This window comes from Capsicum annuum, chromosome 2 (assembly GCF_002878395.1).
Source record: "Capsicum annuum cultivar UCD-10X-F1 chromosome 2, UCD10Xv1.1, whole genome shotgun sequence".
In the NCBI taxonomy this organism is placed as follows: Eukaryota; Viridiplantae; Streptophyta; class Magnoliopsida; order Solanales; family Solanaceae; genus Capsicum; species Capsicum annuum.
This window is the reverse complement of record NC_061112.1, coordinates 136262112-136281732: the sequence shown is the minus strand read 5'-3', so window position 1 is coordinate 136281732 and position 19621 is coordinate 136262112. Positions and strand designations below refer to the sequence as shown.

Here is a 19621-nt window from a genome sequence, read left to right as displayed (position 1 = left end):
GGGAGGGAATATATATATAGAGAGAGAGAATATTACTCGTAGGAGTATTTATTTGTGAATTTTGGGAAAATATTACTCGTAGGCGGTAAATAAATAAACAGAAGGACGAAAGAGTAATCTCTAGTCGTTCTTAATTTCTTCTATATAAATTAAAGTTAGATACAAGCTCTAAGGAATAAGGAGCGCAAAAGTCTACAAGCAAATTAAATCCTACTTAATTTCTCATCTTCTATCCTTGGAAAATTGCTAATGCAAGAAGTTTAATTCTTTTCAATACAATGAGCTTAACAGAAGACAATAACATGTCTTCTTCTTCTGCTCCTCAGATAACTGAAATTGAAACATATCAACATTATTGGTCTTATGATGTTTTCTTGAGCTTTAGAGGTGAGGACACTCGTAAGAGCTTCGTCGATCACCTCTACTCCACGCTGCACGAAAAAGGGATACATGCATTTCGTGATGACATAGAGTTAAGGAGGGGAAAATCCATTTCCCCTGAACTCCTTAACGCTATAGAGAAGTCTAGGTTTGCAGTTGTTGTTTTTTCGAAAAGTTATGCAGATTCATCGTGGTGTTTAGAGGAGCTGACGAAGATCGTTGAGTGCAACAAGCAGAGGGGACAAACGCTAATTCCAGTGTTTTACAGCGTGGATCCTTGTGTTGTGAGGAAACAGGAGGAGAGCTATGAAGAAGCATTTGTAAAACATGAAGAGAATTTGAAGGGAGATCAAGAGACCAATAATAAGATACAAAGATGGAGGGATGCTTTGAAGGAGGCAGCTAGCATCTCTGGTTATGACATCCAACACATGGAAGATGGGTAAGCTAAAATCTATTCTTTCTTTTTTAATTTACTTAGTACGAATTTAGAAAAATATAAACAAGATTTTTAAATCTTGTAATTTTAAACTAAAGATATGTAAAATATACCAAAATGTGTTTTAATTATGTGATCTTAAATATGCCGTGTGAAAAAATTAAAATTTAAAAACGGTTAAAAGAAAAAGTAAGGCAAACAAACTAAAAGCGAGAGAACAACTCTTGTTGCCCCGTGTGGTTTGATTTTCTCTTTTTTACTTATCATAGGGAGATGGTAGGAAAAAAAATTGTCAATTATGTGGGAGTCTTTTTAACTGTAAAAACTGGGTAAAAGTGACCATTTTTTTCACTTTTTATTTTTATACCTTCGCCTCAATAATTGTAAAAGTTATCTTAATAATTATAAAAGTTGTTTGATAATTGTGCGAAGTTGTCGGGACAATTGTGGACCCACTCAGTTCTTTTAATTAATTGGAGGTTTGAGAGATATTCTCAAGTACTCGTTATTCCTACCAAGGTTGCATTTGTTTTTATTAAGATTCAGACTTCTGAATCTGAATGCATATCTGAATGATTAAGATGTTGTAATCAGATCTAAAATCTGAATGATTAAGACTATTTGTTTTTCAATATCTGAATATGCAAAATTTATTTATTTGCATATATAATAAAAAATATAATTCAAATAAAAAATAAATTATATATTAAAAAAATATTTGATTTAATACAATAAAATTATTATTTGATTAAAAAAAGAATATTATATCTGTTAGTGATAATGAAGATGGTTTGTAATGGTGGTGGTGGTGGTAACGATTGATGTTAGTGATTAATAATATTGCTGATAATAGTTGTGATGATAGAGATGATTGGTATTGTAGTGACTGTTATGATGGTAACGATTGACAATGGTGGTGGTAGTGATGTGAAGTTGGTTGATGCTAGTAGTTGGAGGTGCTGATTTTGATAACTTAAAAATGAAGGCATGATGGTTGATGATGTGTTGGTGGTAGTTGGAGATGATTATTAGTAGAGATATACTGTAGCGATGATGGTGGTTGAAGCGGTGGTAGAGATAGTGACACCGTTGAAATGGTAGTGGTGACCGAAGAATGTGTGAATGTTGATGATGTGTTAGTGATAGTTAGCGATAGCGCTAATTGTAATATATGAGTTGGTTAGTAGTTGGGATTGATCGCTAGTGGTTGAAATGGTGGTGGTGTTGACGATGGTGATAGTGACAGATATAATTAAAATAATGAAGGTGCTAGCTATGGTAGCGGCTGAAAATAGTGGTTAACAACAATTATGATTGTAAATGGTGGTTGGTGGTGGTGGTGGTCGGTAAGAAGGTGGTGGTTGACAATGGCGGTGGTGGCAGATGTAGTTAGTGGTGGTGACTAATGATTATGGATAAAGTAGTGGTGAATATTTTTCAATATAATAATACTCCTAATGATTAGGACTTAGTCCAAATCTGAATGATGAAGACCTAATAAGAGCCAAAAAAATCTTAATGAAAAACAAATGCACTTAATGATTTGAAGTTTGAATCTTTCAGATTCAGATCTCCAGAAGTGACGTACTATGTACTCATCCATCCGTATTAACTTTGACTTACATTTATGCCAAGCGGTATTTTCTATGTTCTAATGTATGTGGCTTTCGTAGTTAAAACTGTCTAATCAATGAATTTAAGGGTTGTTTCTACACTCAGTTGGACTAACGAGTGGACTGTTTTCTTTTCCCCCTTAAAGCTGTAATTTGTCAATTTTAGTAATAAAATGCTTATTTACCAAAATTTTAAAAAGTATTTCTGATCTAAAAAATTATATGTGTACTCATGATTCATGAATATGATATACATCAAGACCACAAAATATGGGCTAATAAAATCAAGCATTGAAAAATTAAAAACAGTTCTTATTTTGCTTGGTCCTAAAGTAGAGAACTTTTAAGAGTAACTAAAAAGCTCACATTTGTTGGAGAATGGACGGATGGTTTGCCTGTATCGATTTAAACAATCCTTTCCTCATGATATCTTTTGTGTTGAGTTAGGCCCACGAGTCATATATTTACGGAAACTGCAACTAGCTCGTCTATTAAGACATCCATCAGAGTTGAGTATTAGTACAAATCTGTTTGCTGAATTGTTTTTAAGCCTCTTCAGCAATGTCCATTTACACCTCTATTTTTTGAAACAGAAGAGGTCGCACAGTGTGTTAATGTTTTATTGATTCATTAGTAATAACAATAGTCAATCATCTTAGTTTCCGATTTAAGAAAGATCAACTGCAGCATTGCACACGTTTATATGTTCGATTTGCAAACTTTGGCATACTTGAACACTAACACATTCCACTGCCTTACAAAATCAGGCACGAATCGAGGTGCATCAGACAAATTGCTGTGCAAATTTTGAACAAGTTGGGACATACACGACCGAAAATTGCAGAGAGTCTAGTCGGAATGGAGCCCCAAGTACAAAATTTAATATCCCTGTTAAACACAAATTCTTCTACTGATGTTCGCATAATTGGGATATGGGGTATGGGGGGTATAGGTAAATCAACTATTGCACGAGCTGTTTTTGATCAACTTCATGACACGTTCGACGGTGGCTGCTTTCTTGACAATGTTAGAGAGGCTGCATCAAAATTTGGACTGCAAGCTTTGGCAGAAAAATTGCTCTCTGAGACGCTGAAAGAGACAAAAGACAATCTTTACTCCAGCACCAATTTGCTGATGAACAGGCTGAGCTATAAAAAAGTGATCATCGTTCTTGATGACGTGGATCAAGATGAGCAGATCGAGAACTTGCTGGCTGGAGGACACAAGGGGTTCGGGGCTGGTAGTAGAATAATCATCACAACAAGAAACAAGCAATTGTTATCTGCTCATGGAGTGGATCAAGTTTATGAAGTTAGCCTATTAGGGACTAACGAGGCATTAATGCTCTTCAACAAATTTGCCTTCAAGGAAACTAAACCTATGGGTCCTTTCGAGGAACTAGCACTACGCGTTGTGAAATGTGCTTGGGGTCTCCCCTTAGCTCTCAAAGTGTTGGGGTCATTTCTTCACAAAAGAGAAAAGGAAGAATGGGAGAGCGAGTTGAAGAGGCTGGAGGGAATTCCTCATGATGATGTGATAGGGAAACTGAAAGTGAGCATTGATGCATTGAGTGATCTAGACAAGAAAATACTGCTTGATATTGCTTGTTTCTTCAAGGGGAAACGTACAAAACCCGTGATCAAGAAATTCCACGCTTTCGGTTTCAAACCTGAAATTGGAGTGCCAGTACTTGTTCAAAGATCTCTGTTGTCCATATCTGATGATGACACATTTCAGATGCACGATTTAGTTCAAGAAACCGCTTGGTACATGGTTCGCCATGGACAAACCAAAGAAAGATACAGCAGGTTGTGGAATCCTGATGACATATGTGATGTCATGTCAAAGAAATCAGTAAGTTTATTGACTAACTAGTTACAGAAAACCTTGCACATTATATGATACTAATATTGAAGTGGTGTATATTTCATAGAATTCAGGTAACATGGAGTTACTTTTTCACTTTTTAACATTAGAACAGGACTCTATAGTTAACAGCAGCCTCTAGAGAGTCGTTGACACATGCTGATTGCAACATAACAGACAAATTGAAGATTATTACTCATAAATTCTCTTTTTTATGTGCAGGGTACAGAAGCAATTGAGGCAATAATATTAGCTTACCCTCAAAGAGAAAAATTGAACTTAGGATCGCAAGCCTTAAAAGGTATGGAAAATCTACGTCTACTAAAAATCCGCAATGCCTACTTCAGTAAAGGTCCAAGTTATCTTCCAAATGAGTTACAATGGCTCAACTGGCACAAGTTCCCCTCAGCCTCACTTCCAGAAGCATTTGAAGGAGATAAGCTTGTTGGACTTAAGCTAAGTCGCGGCCTGATTTTGAAACTATGGACAGAAGATAAGGTATCCTTTGCCATCTGAACATTGTTTGTGCTGAAGATATTTCAAGTTTTTTCGTTGTTACAGTCGTAACATTTGTCAAATGCTGTATATACTAAACTCTCTATACTATCTTTTACTGCATAGATAGAAGAAAGCTCTTAACAATTTTTGACTTCCTAATTGAGGCGTCCTTTCTGTTTGTTTAATACCAATTTTTTGACTAGCAATGCTGTTATGCAACTCCAGTGAATTTTTGGCAAAAAGTATTATTCATGTGTTTCATCAAAGAACCCTCATATTAACTGCAAATCAAACAAGCTTAGCTAAGGGTACTGGCTCTAAAACTACATAAACTGATTTCATTGTTTCTGACTCTTATTTGTTTTTATTCAAGCAGTACCTTGAAAATCTGAAGTATTTGAACCTCAGCTACTCCGATGGTCTAGCTATCACTCCAGACTTCAGTATGATGCCAAACCTTGAAAAGTTGAACCTGAGCAACTGTAAGAATTTGTTAGGAGTTCATGAGTCGCTTGGAACTCTGACAAAGCTTCGATACTTGAATTTGTCTCACTGCTCAAAGCTAAAGAGTCTCCCAAATACCATTCACCTTGAATCATTGGAAAAAGTTCTCCTTTGGGACTGCTCTAAACTTGGAAATTTCCCTCAAGTTATCGGCTTAATGCCTAATCTTTCTGAACTCCATTTGGAAGGGACTGCTATTAAAGAGCTACCCGACTCCCTCATAAACATCGGTGGCCTTGTCTCCATAAACCTCAGCAATTGCAAAATCCTGGAAAGTATAACTTACAGCATCTGTGGTTTGAGATGTCTCAGGACTCTGAATCTCTCTGGCTGTTCCAAACTTGAGACATTGCCCGAAACTCTTGGCCAATTGGAAACTCTGGAAGAAGTCCTTGTAGATGGAACTGCCATTACCAAACTACCATCAACTATCTCCAAAATGGGAAATTTGAAAATCCTTTCTTTCAGTGGATGTAAGAATGTTAAGAAGAAGGAACCGTCATTTGGGGTGTCGAGTTTAAGCAAGTTCGCTTCAATGCCAAATGTCAAGAATCTGATGAAGCGATCAGATGGAGAGAGAAAGAAGCCACAAGCAGCACGACCATCGTTATCTGGTTTGCGTTCCTTGAAGAAATTAGATCTTAGCGACTCTGATTTGGTGGATGAAATTGCCTCAGATGTTTGGCACTTGACCTCATTGGAGGAGTTAAATTTGAGCCGAAACAATTTTGTTCAGTTTCCTTCAAGAATATCTGGACTCCCAGGATTCAAAGTCCTGAAATTGGAAGAGTGCAAGAGCCTTGAAGTACTGCCTGATCTTCCATTGAGTATTGCAGCGATAGAGGCGAACGAGTGCCCTGCCCTACACAGTCTTGGAAATCTTTCAGCCCAACACGCATTCTTAAGGAAGGTTTCATTTTTCAATTGTTTCAAATTGCACCAACAAAGCCTGAAAACCGGCATTTGTGCTGCAGACTTGTTATTGGAGTTGCTACTTCAGGTACGTACGTATGCCTTTACACTGTTTCCAGAATATATGCTTGAACTATATATTCTACAGTTAACTAATTAGCTGTCTCCGTTTAACCTTCATTATAGAAAAGAAGGCATGCCTTGATAAATAGATAAATTAGTATCATAAGCATAAAAAAGATATGCCGAGTGTCCTTAAGGCCTCAGCTTAAGATCTTAATCCGATGTCCTTTAAGCAGTTGAATAAAATTCATAAATTTGTCGTGGATTTTCATTATCAAAGTATTTAGAATCTGAATTGTGTGCACGTGACAGGGGCACTCTATCATATATGGTCGGTTCAGTATACTGATTGCTGGGGGAAAGATCCCCGAGTGGTTTGATCATCAGAAAATTGGTGGTTCCATCTCAGTCCAGCTACCTTCAGATTGGCAAGATAACATAGTGGGTATTTCATTGTGTTTCCTTTTGGAGAGCTTTATTCCAAACTCAAGACTAGGTGTTACTTTCAAGTTAATAAGTCCAGACCACAGAGAATACACATTCGAAAGTGCACCTTCTGCTGCTTCAAGGATGGGGGAGGTGTATGAAACCGATCATCTGTGGATAACTTATATCTCTTTCAATCTTTTTCGGCTCCTCTTCCCCGATTTCACAGCTGAAGACTGGACTAAAGTTTGTGGTTGTCTAGCAATCAGAATAAGACCGGATCCATGGACAAAAGTAAGGAGGTGCGGAATTAAGGTTGTTTGCAAACAAGATTTGAGCACGTTGGCAACTGAACGCTTGGGGATTAATCAACATTCTGAGAGCAAAGAGTTAGTGGTGTATGAAGGAGGAGATACAGGAAGAAATGCAGAAGGTGGAATCAAAGAGGATATCGCTGCACTTATGGCTGGTGTTACTGACCTGAATTGGGATGTTGATCCCATTGAGCAAGATAACACTCAGCACATGAACTTGAGGAAATCACTTGCTTACAAAATCCAAAAGACTCTTTCTTTTGAGTTCTAGCTAGCCAGCTTGTTTGGTTGATGATTCTGCTGCTGATTGGCGACTTATGCAGTTTGTTTGTGTGTGGTTATTGCAAGAGCTTGAGTTTGCTGTTGAGATTAAGAGAAGAAATAAGTGTTGTTGGTTTTATTTTGTTGAATTGATTGGCTTGTTTGTTGTGCCATAAGAAAAAAAAAAAAGCATGTTGTAATAAGTTTCTTATGCTTGGTTTGTCTCCAGATCGTCTACTTTGTATGGATTTGTATTTAGCTAAATGTATTGTGTCTTTAATAAATGGAAGTGTGTTTGTATATTATTATTATCTTTGTTTTTGAAAAAAAGTTCTGAGTGAACTGGAGATGGTTACATATTGAGTTATTGATGGATTCTATTTTCTCGTACGTGCATTGAATATAAAGAACCATTCTTTATCACAATCCATTCATATGTATTTGTAAATCCATATAGCATGCCAGGCAGATTTTTTTGTTGAAAAGGACATATGCATCATTTTTCAAATGGACTTGTCGTGATCCTCATTCATATGATTAAACTCTATATTAAACAGAAAAACAGGAACCTCTCATTTCTCTACGCAAAGAAAATGACTTTTGGGTGTATAAACAGAAAACATAAAAGAAACAACGAGTTGGACTAAGTCATTGTCTTGTATAAGGAGCAATTCTTCTATTGAACAAGGAAGAGATAAATTATAAGCTAAGGTTACTTAATTGTAGCAAGTTAGATAATCTTTTGTGTTTTCTCTCTTTGAAATACGTAGCTCACTATATGAACACGAATTAAAAAATGGTACCCAAATATGACAACTACCATTTTCTTTTTAAACATTCTACTATTCCAACATGATAACGTAGAAGTAAAAAAAAAAAAACATGCAGCAGTTGTATACTGAAATCTAAATTAAAGAAAAGGAAAATTTGTAGAAGTTAACTACTACTTCAATTAACAATCCCATGCAAGTTGATCTATGGAATTTACGTTAGTGTAAATTCCACAAGGTATCAATTCAGAATCCACAAACTCAAAATCAAAGTCAGAGCTGTCATCGAATGTTACATTCTCCGCGATTCGTCCATGCTTGTTGAACTCATGAAGATCATTAACCTTGTACACTTCCTCCAGACAATTTTCTTCCTGAAGCTGAACTTGTGCTCCTTGTTGCATTTCTTCATGTCCAATATTGTTGGAGGGACCAAATTCATGATGTGGTTCGAATCCAGTAACACCCCACATACAATTCTCATTAATAATTCCAAACGTCCCTGTTGAAGTACTGTGGTTTTGGTAAACAATATTCGTCTTGATGGGAACATGATTATAATAATTGCAAGCAGATTCATATAAGTGACTCCAACTTGTTTGGAACTGAGGCATAGTTAATACTGTAGTACTACTATTAGTGTGAGGAAAAGGTGACAATGCTGCAAGACTTGCTTTGATCATGTCCATTGAAACTAATTCTTTGGTTGATGATGGCGATAAACTCGTTTCAATAGTGAAAACTGATGATGTGGTATGATTATTGTTGGTTTTTTTCTTGTTGTTTCGATGAGGAGGAGTAGCAGCAGCAGCAGCGCGAGAGAGGAGATTGTGGGTGTTTGGATCAAAACCTTGAGAAATAAGCTTCTTTTTTATGCAAGAATTCCAGAAATTCTTCACTTCATTATCAGTCCTGCCAGGTAAATGTTTGGCTATTTGTGCCCATTTGTTTCCCAAGATTCTGTGTACATCAATTATGATCCTTTCTTCCTGTTCACTAAAACAACCCCTTTTCAGATCTGGCCTTAAGTAATTTATCCACCTCAGCCTGCAACTTTTTCCACACCTCTGTAATCCTGCAAATTCAAATCCATAATCGATCTCTCAATAAGAAACAAATAACTACAGTCAAAACCTCTCAACAACGACTGGCATCGTTTGTTATGATCACTTTGTTTAATAACTATAGTGTCCGAGCCATGTTGCAGATATCTTGGCTTGGCTAATTCCACAAGATACTTGTCACCTCCCACTAACTCTATCCATCAAGACTAAGACAGCTGGTAGAAATCACCATGTTTTTTCTCTTCGCTCGGATTTGTTATGATACTTTTGGCTGCTACAGTGACATGTTGATATAGAAAACATATACTATAACATAATACAAAAGATGGATTCCACAGAAAAGATGGTTGATGTAATGAATTATTGTTATAAAAAATGTATGTTATAGAGACGTCTGACTGTATTTCATTTTAATTCCATAAAGGGAATGAAGAACAAGAATTGAGATAGCAGTACCAGCTAGTTTAGGGACAGAACTCCAGCAGGAATGGCCATGGGTGGTGATGTGCTTAATGAGTTTTTCATCTTCTTCTGGAGACCAAAGGCCTCTCTTAACTTTCTGTTTGCTGCAGCAGTGATGGCCCATTCTACTCTTGCCTTTTAATTTACTTTCTCCTTCTCATATCACCTGCAGCTATCTATATACTGCTGCCAGACTAGCTGCTTTTCTTCCCAATATATAGTAGTACTTTTCATCGTCAGTCCCATTTTATGTGAAGGTGTTACTATTTGACGAATCAAAACAGTTTCTCATTAATTATACTCAAAGCTTTTTAAATATTTTGAGTCATTATTTATGTTGACTTTCTCTTGTATTTAGAAAATATGAATAACATCGCTACATAAATTAAGACAAAAAGAGTAATATATATTCCAAAGGCTAGCTAGATTGTCCAATTTAATCATTGTATAAAATACAATATGTCATGTCATGTCTTGTCTTGTCTTGTCTAGTCTAGTAAGCACAGAGACATTCATCTATTCGTGTGTTTTAATTTCCTTTCTCCTAAGATTAGACAAATGCCATACTTGTTTGACAAATTAGGGTGAAGTGGTCATTTTTTTAATCTATAAAATATTCATCAACATGGTGGAATTTTTAACTTGGGTTGTACTCATGATGACTAATGAGAGGACCACCGCAGGTCTCATTGAGTGGCTTTAGCAGCCTCTCTAGGCATTGTCTTCAAATGTCTTTAATTACTCTTCTGCACCATTACTTGGCAAGTTTACCAAAAGGATACTATGGAAAATTATTTTGTCAATTTTATAAACTTCTTGAAAAAATTGTCAAAAAAGGACACTTAAATTCACATCATTATCAACTTAATAACTTTACCCACAAATTTTATAATAATTTACTTTAACCCAATACTACCAACTTAATAAATTCATCCACAAGTTTTAAATGATACACTTCAACCCACTCCATCATCCACCATTTTATATACAAAAATATCTAAGTTTCCAAAAATATTGAATAAAAAAAAATCTAAAAGCTAAAAATAGAAGGTGGTTGTTTTTCCTTTCAAAAAAATCTGATTCCGGACACTTTTCCAGCGTTATTTTTCGACGATCAACTCTAAATTAGTCCACAAACATTATAAACTTGTCCATTGCACCCATTGTTATCCATCTGTTTGGTATCTTCTCAAACACAATTTCCACCATTGTTAAAAAGCTTGAAACCACTCACATTACTCAAAACCACTTTAGAAAGTACATTACAACAGCTCAGGCGACTCCAAGTTCATTTCTCTATTCCATAAACCCAACAATCGTTGATTAGAAGCAATATTTGCAATTTCAAGATTTTCGTAGGGATAGCTACCCAGTCATCAGTCATCGACCACTGATTGTTATTCATCGACCGTGCATATAACCCGATCTAGACCATAAGTATAATCTATCGTCGACCGAAGCCTAATTCTAGGATGTCTATTGCAGAATTTGTTCTGGTTTCTGGTGATTTCATCGGAGAATGGATGAGACTCCCAAATGCTTGAAATGGAGATCTTTTACCAAGGTGACAAACCCCGTTGTTGTTTGCCGCAACAGTTCGTACGATGAATTGGTTGCAAGCGTAATGCAGAGTCGGGATCTAGATTGCGTGTCGGGCGACATGGTAATTAGTTATCTAATGCATTCGAGGAAAAAGATGAATTTTACGATCATAAATAGTGATGTACGTATGTTGATGTACATGATGGATGTTGATGCAGATAGCTTTAGGCTTATTTTGAGGATACATGTAGTTGAGAGGTCCTTCGAAGGACCGGTAAATTCATCAGAATCCCCACCTACGCACCCAGTAGTCGACGACGATTTCAGTGATTATGAGAACGATGACGATCGTCCTATTAATATGGAAGATGATTCTATGCATATAGAAGACGTTTCATCGGACTCGTAAGACGATGAAGAAGATCGTTGAATGGGATCACAACTAGGATATTCCTTCACCGACCGAATCAATTTCTATCTTGATCAAACATTCGCCGACAAGAAAGAGCTCAAAATGCTACTAGACGCAGCAGCGGTGAGGCAGTCTTTTGATTATTGTTTCGAGTTCTGCCTCGTCACTATGATCTGTTGCTGCCGTGTAATGGCCTTGATCGGCTTTTCTACAGCCCGTGGGAAGACCGAGCATACTTGGAGCGTGAGCTCCAATGTATTGCTCGTTTTCTCCGAGCAATTCTGTAAAGGCTTGGCATGAACAGCAATGACTACATAACCCCCAAGCATCCCCCTAATTTAGTTTAGGTTTTTATTTACTTTATGTATTTAAGATTTTTTTTGTATTATTCATTGCTAAAGAAGCTTTAGTAATAGAATTTTGTTAGAAGAAAACTTCTTCAATTTTGCCTTTTTTGCTTAAAATCCATGTAATGCAATGAACAAGTTCAATCAATGTATGTATTTTCAGTTTGTACATTATGTTTTTCCTCTTTTTTGTGACTGTTATTTTTTTGTGGTTATTCGTCTATGCTGTCAACGTTTAAAAAATTTATGCATTGTTAGATCGTATAGTCTATATAGTCTATCATCGATCATATACTCCATCAGTCCTCGACCTAACATAGTAGTCGATCGTGACTATGCGAATCGATGGGCCATGTTTTGGGGCTGGTGGGATAAAATAATTAAATTAAAAATGATATGAATAGATAATAACATGTTTTGGGGCTGGTGAAATAAAATAATTAAACTAAAAATGATATAAATAGATAATAACATATTTTGAAGTTGGTGGAGTAAAATAATTAAATTAAAATAGATTTAAATTGATAATAACATGTTTTGGGGATGGTGGAATAAAATAATTAAATTAAAAATGATTTAGACTGATAATAACATGTTTTGGGGCTGGTGGAAGAAAATAATTAAATTAAAATATTTAAATAGACAATCTTGAACTGTTGGTGATACTTAATAGACTGTCATCGATATTGGTCCCAAAAAATATCAGTAAAAGATATACTTGTGCTTTGAGGGTCCATCGACTCGTCCGGTCTATCGTAGACCTACACCTTTAGGAGTGCATCGATAGATCTCTTAATTATGCGTAGAACATGGTGACCAATGTATACTGCCATAGACCAACACTTGGATGTTGTTTAAAAAAGAATAAATAAATTAAAAATAAATGTAAGATGGGTTTCTACACATGTGAAGGAGTGTAATAAGTCACACAATCATATTAGAGTTTATATAAATTAGGGGTGGTGTATTAAGGAGTGTGTGGATGGGTAGTGGTTGAATGTTCAATATCCTAAGAATAATGTCTGTCAAAGTCCAAGTATGTTTTGAGGATATATTTTGTATTTGATGAATACACATTCCACTTAATCCTTCAATCACCACCCCCAAATCAAAAGAGTATGTGGAATGGATAGTGGTTGAACAATTATCATCCTCAATACATACTTGTGCTTTGAGAAACATTTCTATTAGGAGATTGAATATTCAAACACTACCGATCCACACACTCCTTAATACACCACCCCTAATTTGTATAAGCTCTAATATGATTGAGTCACTTGTTTACACTCCTTCACATGCGTAGAAATACACCCTAAATTTATTTTTAATTTATTTATTCTTTTTTAAACAACATCCAAGTGTTGGTCTATAGCAGTGTACATAGATCACCGTGGTCTACGCATAATTAAGAGATCCATTGATGCACTCCTAAAGGTGTAGGTCTACGATAGACTGAACGAGTCGATGGACCCTCAAAGCACAAGTATATCTTTTACTGATATTTTTTTAAATATGTTATTGAGGGTCCATCGATTACGCGTGTCTACGGTACACTTTAGTATCTCGTTGATGGCTGACATAGGTCATGATCTATGACAGTCTATTAAGTGTCACCACCAATTTCAAAAATAAAATTATTGTTCCAACGATAACAAACGGCTAATTTTGTACTTAACACTTCTTTTTTACTTCATATATAAAGTCGCCACTCCCTCATTATTTTATTTCACTCACTTTTTTTTTATTTAAAAATTCTACAATGTCTCAAACATCTCAAACATTCAATTCTAAAAAGACTTCAATTTGTTATTGTGGGAATGTGGCTATCTTGAGGACGTCAAGAACGAACTCAAATTCAGGTTGCAAATTTTATAACTATGCAATTGCGAAGGTGAGCCGTGTATGTCTTTTTTATAATGTTAAGCTAATCATTAGGTAATTATAATTTATTTTCTAGGATAATGGCGCATGCTCATTTTTTAAATAGCTCGATGAGCTATCACTTCCAAGCAGTCCATCAACGTTGAGTCTGGGACCCGAGACATCAAATTTTCATTGCTTGGCAAAATTTTATCTACTATAAAGGCTCCAAGAATGCAAAGAAAATAAAGATTTTCTTAGGACTTTGTTCAAAGAAGTCAAAGAACAAAGGGATCACCTTAAAGTATTGCTACATGACACCCAAATAGAGAGGGATCAGCTAAAACAAAAATTGATTTTGACCGAAGAAAGGGAGAATGACCTAAAAATGATGTTATGTGTTATAATGCTAGTATTCGTTCTTTGGAAAAGTGTAACATGGATGTAGTGATATTGAATAAATAATAATACTTCTATTTTTCTACAATGTTAATACTGTTTTTGATAGAATCATAGTCAATCAATCAATACCTCAACTTAAAATCGCGCAGCATTGTAGCGATAGACTATGCAAACAGTATACGAAAGATTAAATATTAACTCTATGAAATGAAAGAAGGTTTCAAATATCCTACCAACAGATCATTCAACATATTAACAATATTAACATTCAAACGTCTTTTTTCCCATTTTCCTCATCATCAGCATAGGTATTGTTGATTTCATCAACGATATTCATGAACCCAACTTCTTTGTCTTCTCCTCCTTCTTTGTCTGCTATTTCTTTCATTACATCTTCAGCTTCATTTCCTTCCTTTTTAGCATTTGCAGCAGTTGCTGCTTCTATCTCAACTTTTTTTTCTTCCTCGACTTTTTTTTTTCTTCACCTTCAACAACTGTTTCTTTCTCACCTTCCTTTTCTTCCTCAGGATGGATGATTTTTTTTACCCATTTTCAACACAATCTACACTTGTAGAACAAATCTCTCATTTTTAGTTCATAGATCACAAGTCTATCAATAGAAATAAGTTAATGCTCAAATAACCCCCCCCCCCTCCCACAAAAAAAATAAAGAAATACCCCACCAAAATCCAACATGCAATATCAAAAGCAAACTAGTGCACCTAATCAAACTAATTAGCTATTAATCTTTTAATTTTTACTATTTCATCCATCTTATTTTAAAAGAATTTCATACGTCTAAAAATTGATTTCAATCTAGGGTATTCTCATTTCAAAGACCACGGGTCTACGGACAGATCAAGTCACTGTTCGAATCAAAATGTCAAAATAACTCTTCCACCATCAAACAGTTCACTACACACATCAATAACTGAACCAAAATCCAACATGCAGTATCAAAGCACAAAAATCACTAAAAATCAAACTAGTGCACCTAATCAAACTAATTAGCTATTAATCTTTCAATTTCCACTATTTCTGCAACCATATTTCAAAAGAATTGCATACGTCTAAAAATTGATTTCAATCTAGGGCATTCTGATTTTATAGACCACGGGTCTACGGACAGAAACAGGTCATTGTTCGAATTAAAATGTCAAAATAACTCTTCAAATTACGATTATCCCACCATTAAACACTTCTTTGCAAAAATAAAATCGGAACTAAACCAAAACTCCTTAATCAACCAAATTCAAAAAAAAAATTCCTACATCACTACGAATCGATTAGCAAAGAAACCTGTTTAAATGAATCTACAAATGATCGAAACATGATTTTAACTAACCTTATGAAGCAACAATGAGCTCTTAGCAACTGCAGAAGAAGGGAAAACGAAAATGGCATTTGGGGAGAAGAATTCTTGAAAGCGGGAGTTGGGAGACTATTTAAGAAGAGAGAGACAGTGGCGGAGCCAGACTTTTGGTTAGGAGTGTTCATATTTTCCCTTGGGCAAAGAACAAGTTCGAACCCGGGTTGTTGATGCGGAAATGCACACTCTTGACCACTAGATTATGCTTCTCTAGCTTGTCAAGGGTGTGCAACAACATGTATATAATCATAAATATCTATATTTAACCTGTATATTCGGAAAAAAAAATTCGACGAAGGGTGTTCATCTGACCACCCTTCGTCGGGTGTGGTTCTGCCACTGGAGATAGAAGGATTTTTTTTATATTGGAATAATTAGATGGGTGTTAGTGTCTTATGTTAAAATTGTAAAGTTAGAAAAATGATATAATAGTTCCTTGACCCACATGTGGGCCTACTTTTTTTAATTTTTTACACCCTAACCCTAAAAAATAATAAAAGAAGGAATTTGTTATTCCTTTGATAAAATAGTTTTGAGAAAGGTAATTTTTACCAAATTTTCCCCCATTACTTGGTATGGTACTTGTTTATGGTTTGTAACATAATTTATAAGTAACTGTTTCTGCTTGGTTAAATGTAATACGTACTCCGCCATTACGTGAACAGTGACGAAGTTAAGAATCTTGTAAAAGGTGTTCAAAATTATGTACTATTTTCTTCGTTTCATAATAAGTTAATTGTTGGATTTTGGCCCACATATTAAAAAGAAAAAAAGTAAAGATATAAATTTATCATGTTTTTTCATTTTTACCCTCTTCAGAAAGCAAAGACATATGATACATCACTCCCAATGCACATTTAATGAAGGGTAAATTTGAAAAAAAATTCCAACATCTACCTTGAATTGTGAACCATTCACTTATTTTGAAATATAAAAAATACTCCAATAATTCACTTATTATGAAACCGAGGGAGTAGTATATAGTAATTGAGTTGTGCGTGCAATATACATTATATGACTTTTCGACGGCAGGATGACCACCCTTCGACCTATGTTGCTCGTCACTGTATGTGAACCTAGTTAGTTGAAAATGTGTTAAAGAAAGAAATTAGAAAGCATTTTTTGATATCTGTATAAGGTCAATGACGGAGACTAGAACTCATATAACAGAACTCAAGTGTAGCAACATTTGCACATAGAATTTTCTTTAATGTTGGGGAAATTCAATTACTTATATATAGCCTTCCATCATGTTTCTTCAACATAGCCCTCCATTGCTAATTATGGTACTCCTTTAAACAACCCATGCCATTTTTTGTGACAAAAAATTATTATAATAATATAATGGACGGTTAAAATATTTTTAAATTTAAACAAAAAAAAAATTAAAAGAAAGGAGTGTCACTTAGCTCTTGATTTTCAGAGTCCGTTTGTGTACGCTCGTGAAGAAATGAAAAATAATTTTAACTCGATCTATAAGTTAACCTATACATCCGACCAAATATAAGAACATCTATAGATGTGGGACTACAAACATATAGAGCAAAATTAGAAGTGGAATAAAAAATTTTGTGAATATAAAGCTACACGGACTTTTTAGACTAAAATATAATGTCAGTATTTGTTACGATTCTTGGTCTCTTTATATGATTTTGGACGTTAGTTAACTTCAGAGTTAAAAGTCTTTTTAGTTTAATTTATGGAGTAATATAACAGATATTGTTTGTACAAAATGAGGGCAAAAGGAAAACCCTACTACAAGAAAGGTCTTAGCCAATTGAAGATGAAAGAAAATGTAATAAAATTATACCATCAAACACCATGATAATGACAACTAGTAGTACTAAAACAGCAATAGTATTTGGCATGAATGGTACTGTACTAATTAGACATATGATGTGTTAGGCTAAATCTAATCAACAGCCTTTCCATTCACGTATACGAATGTAGTTATCCAGAAAAAGGTGACCGAGAATATTGGATAGGGTAAATGTACTCTATTACCTATATATAAATTAATTAATTATTATACTTTCAAATAGAAAGGGAAAAAAACTTTAAGCAACTGCCCTAAATAAGAAAAACGGGACTCTACTTTTTATGATTATACATGAGATTAACTTTCTAATTTTAGATATTAATATAAGTGTACCCTTAAAGCTTGCCGACAGACATTGTAAATTGTTAAATAGCGAGTGTTATGATGGTATTTCTTTGAAAATGTGTTAAAAATATGAGAAATTATAATGTTATTAGATTACAATATGTACAAAATTCGTTAAAATAATGTAATGTTATGATGTTCTAAATTACTTTAGATCATTATCATACCACAAGTTTAGTAAAAGATAAGTCATTATGGTAAGAGAGTGAATGATAATATGGCTGTTTATGGGAAGAATAATGATTTTGTATCATTTCTTTTCCTCTAAATTCAACACTAACAAGAATCTTTTTTCAACTAATTAACCTTCTCTTCTTCTTCTTTTCTCCCTATTTCGTATAAATAAATAAACAAATTTAAGAAAATAAATACATAAACTATTTGTAAAATATAAATTCAAGTTAATCGAACTTCAAAGCAAATATTAAATATATATTGAGTAAAAAAAAAATGAGGCATACGTTATTCTCTTTTAATTTCTTCAATCAACAAAAAATATTGTGATGATTGGCTAGGTCTACTTTCATTAGCTCATGCTTAGGACTGAACATCTTGAGCATACATAATATAAGATGAGGGTTTAACATCGGAATCAATGAATTGGATGGTTTTGGCTTTGATACTATGCAAAGAAATAGATTTTGGATCTAACTCAATCCTAAAAGTCAGTTCACTAGGAGAGGATTGCTTAAGTCCATATGAGGAGACCAATTGTCCATTCCTTTCTCGATGTGAGACTCTTCAATTGTCCATTCCTTTCTCGATGTGAGACTCTTAATAGGCCTTTGACATGCGATTTCATGTCTGTGATATGATATTATGAGATGAAATCGGTGTTTAGTCATGCGATTTCATCTCATGATTTCATATATATCATGACATGAAATCTCAAATTCTCCAAAAATCAATCCAAATCATGATTTGGGATTGTCAAATACAAAAATTAATCCACAAATTTATATTTTGTAAAAAGAACTCCATCATTTATATTTACCAACCATTCATTTCATATGTAAATAAATTTTATCGTTCATATTATTATTTTTCCAAATCTTTAAACCATTTATATCTCATTTACATTTCTCTCACTAACATATAGCCTCGTTTGATCATGAGAAATATTCACTTTTTTTTTTTCAAAAAATCTTTTTGTTCTATTAAAAAATTGATATTTGGCTTTAAAAACTTCAAATACAACTTGAAGTTCTATTTGGAAAAGTGAAAACAAGTTTCAATTTATTTTTACTTTTTTCTAATTTCAACTTCACATTTATAGTTAAAAGAATCTCTTCAAAAAGATATGACCAAACACAATTCTGACTCCAACTTTAACTCCTACTGCAACTCCATTTTTTTTTTTTTTTGATTTTATGTCCAAATGCCTACAACATTTATTATTACTTTAAATCAATCCCTACTTTAATTTATCATTTATTATTTACCAAATTTACCATTTGATCAATAAATATTATATTTTTATAGTTTAATTTTGTAATAGTATATTATACTTTTGTTATGAACTTTTGCCTATTTAATAATATTGAATAACAAACTGGGACAATTTTAATAGTTTTTACAACTTATGAATTTTTTATTAATAAAAAAAAGTACAACTTAAAATCTCAAATTACATGTCCAAACTCCAAACATAACTTCAACTTCATCTCATATAAGTTCACATCATGATTTCATCTCTCACATGCATGGCCAAATGTACCCTTAACAACATTTATTTCTTCTTCTATCTTCTTCCTTTCTGATTTCAGTAAAAAAAAAATCCCTCTTCTTTCTTGTTTTCACTTTTAATTAATTGTTTGTTAATTTGGAGGAAATCACGTGAAAAAGCAAATGAAATACAAAAAGTAGACCTTTCGCAATCTTACTTTCTTGATCATAAATGTTTCTTTAATTATTATGAAATTGACTTTGCCCCTTAAGTGTTCATCATTAGG

The 19621-nt window shown here is 34.2% G+C and overlaps 2 protein-coding genes across 2 annotated transcripts; one reads left to right on the top strand and one right to left on the bottom strand.

Moving 5' to 3' along the window:
• On the top strand, window positions 1–7582 carry LOC107859724 (TMV resistance protein N). The gene is made up of 5 exons (XM_016704813.2): window positions 1–823; window positions 3201–4287; window positions 4522–4797; window positions 5174–6301; window positions 6589–7582. The coding sequence occupies exons 1-5, from the start codon at window positions 279–281 to the stop codon at window positions 7285–7287; spliced, it is 3735 nt and encodes a 1244-aa protein (XP_016560299.1). The 5' UTR covers window positions 1–278; the 3' UTR covers window positions 7288–7582.
• A 621-nt stretch (window positions 7583–8203) lies between these two features.
• LOC107861281 (protein ODORANT1-like) lies at window positions 8204–9727 on the bottom strand. Its single transcript, NM_001324809.1, is given in 2 exon segments — window positions 8204–9122; window positions 9568–9727. Coding segments are annotated over 2 exon segments (1023 nt in total). The 5' UTR covers window positions 9698–9727; the 3' UTR covers window positions 8204–8229.
• Window positions 9728–19621: the final 9894 nt, after the last annotated feature.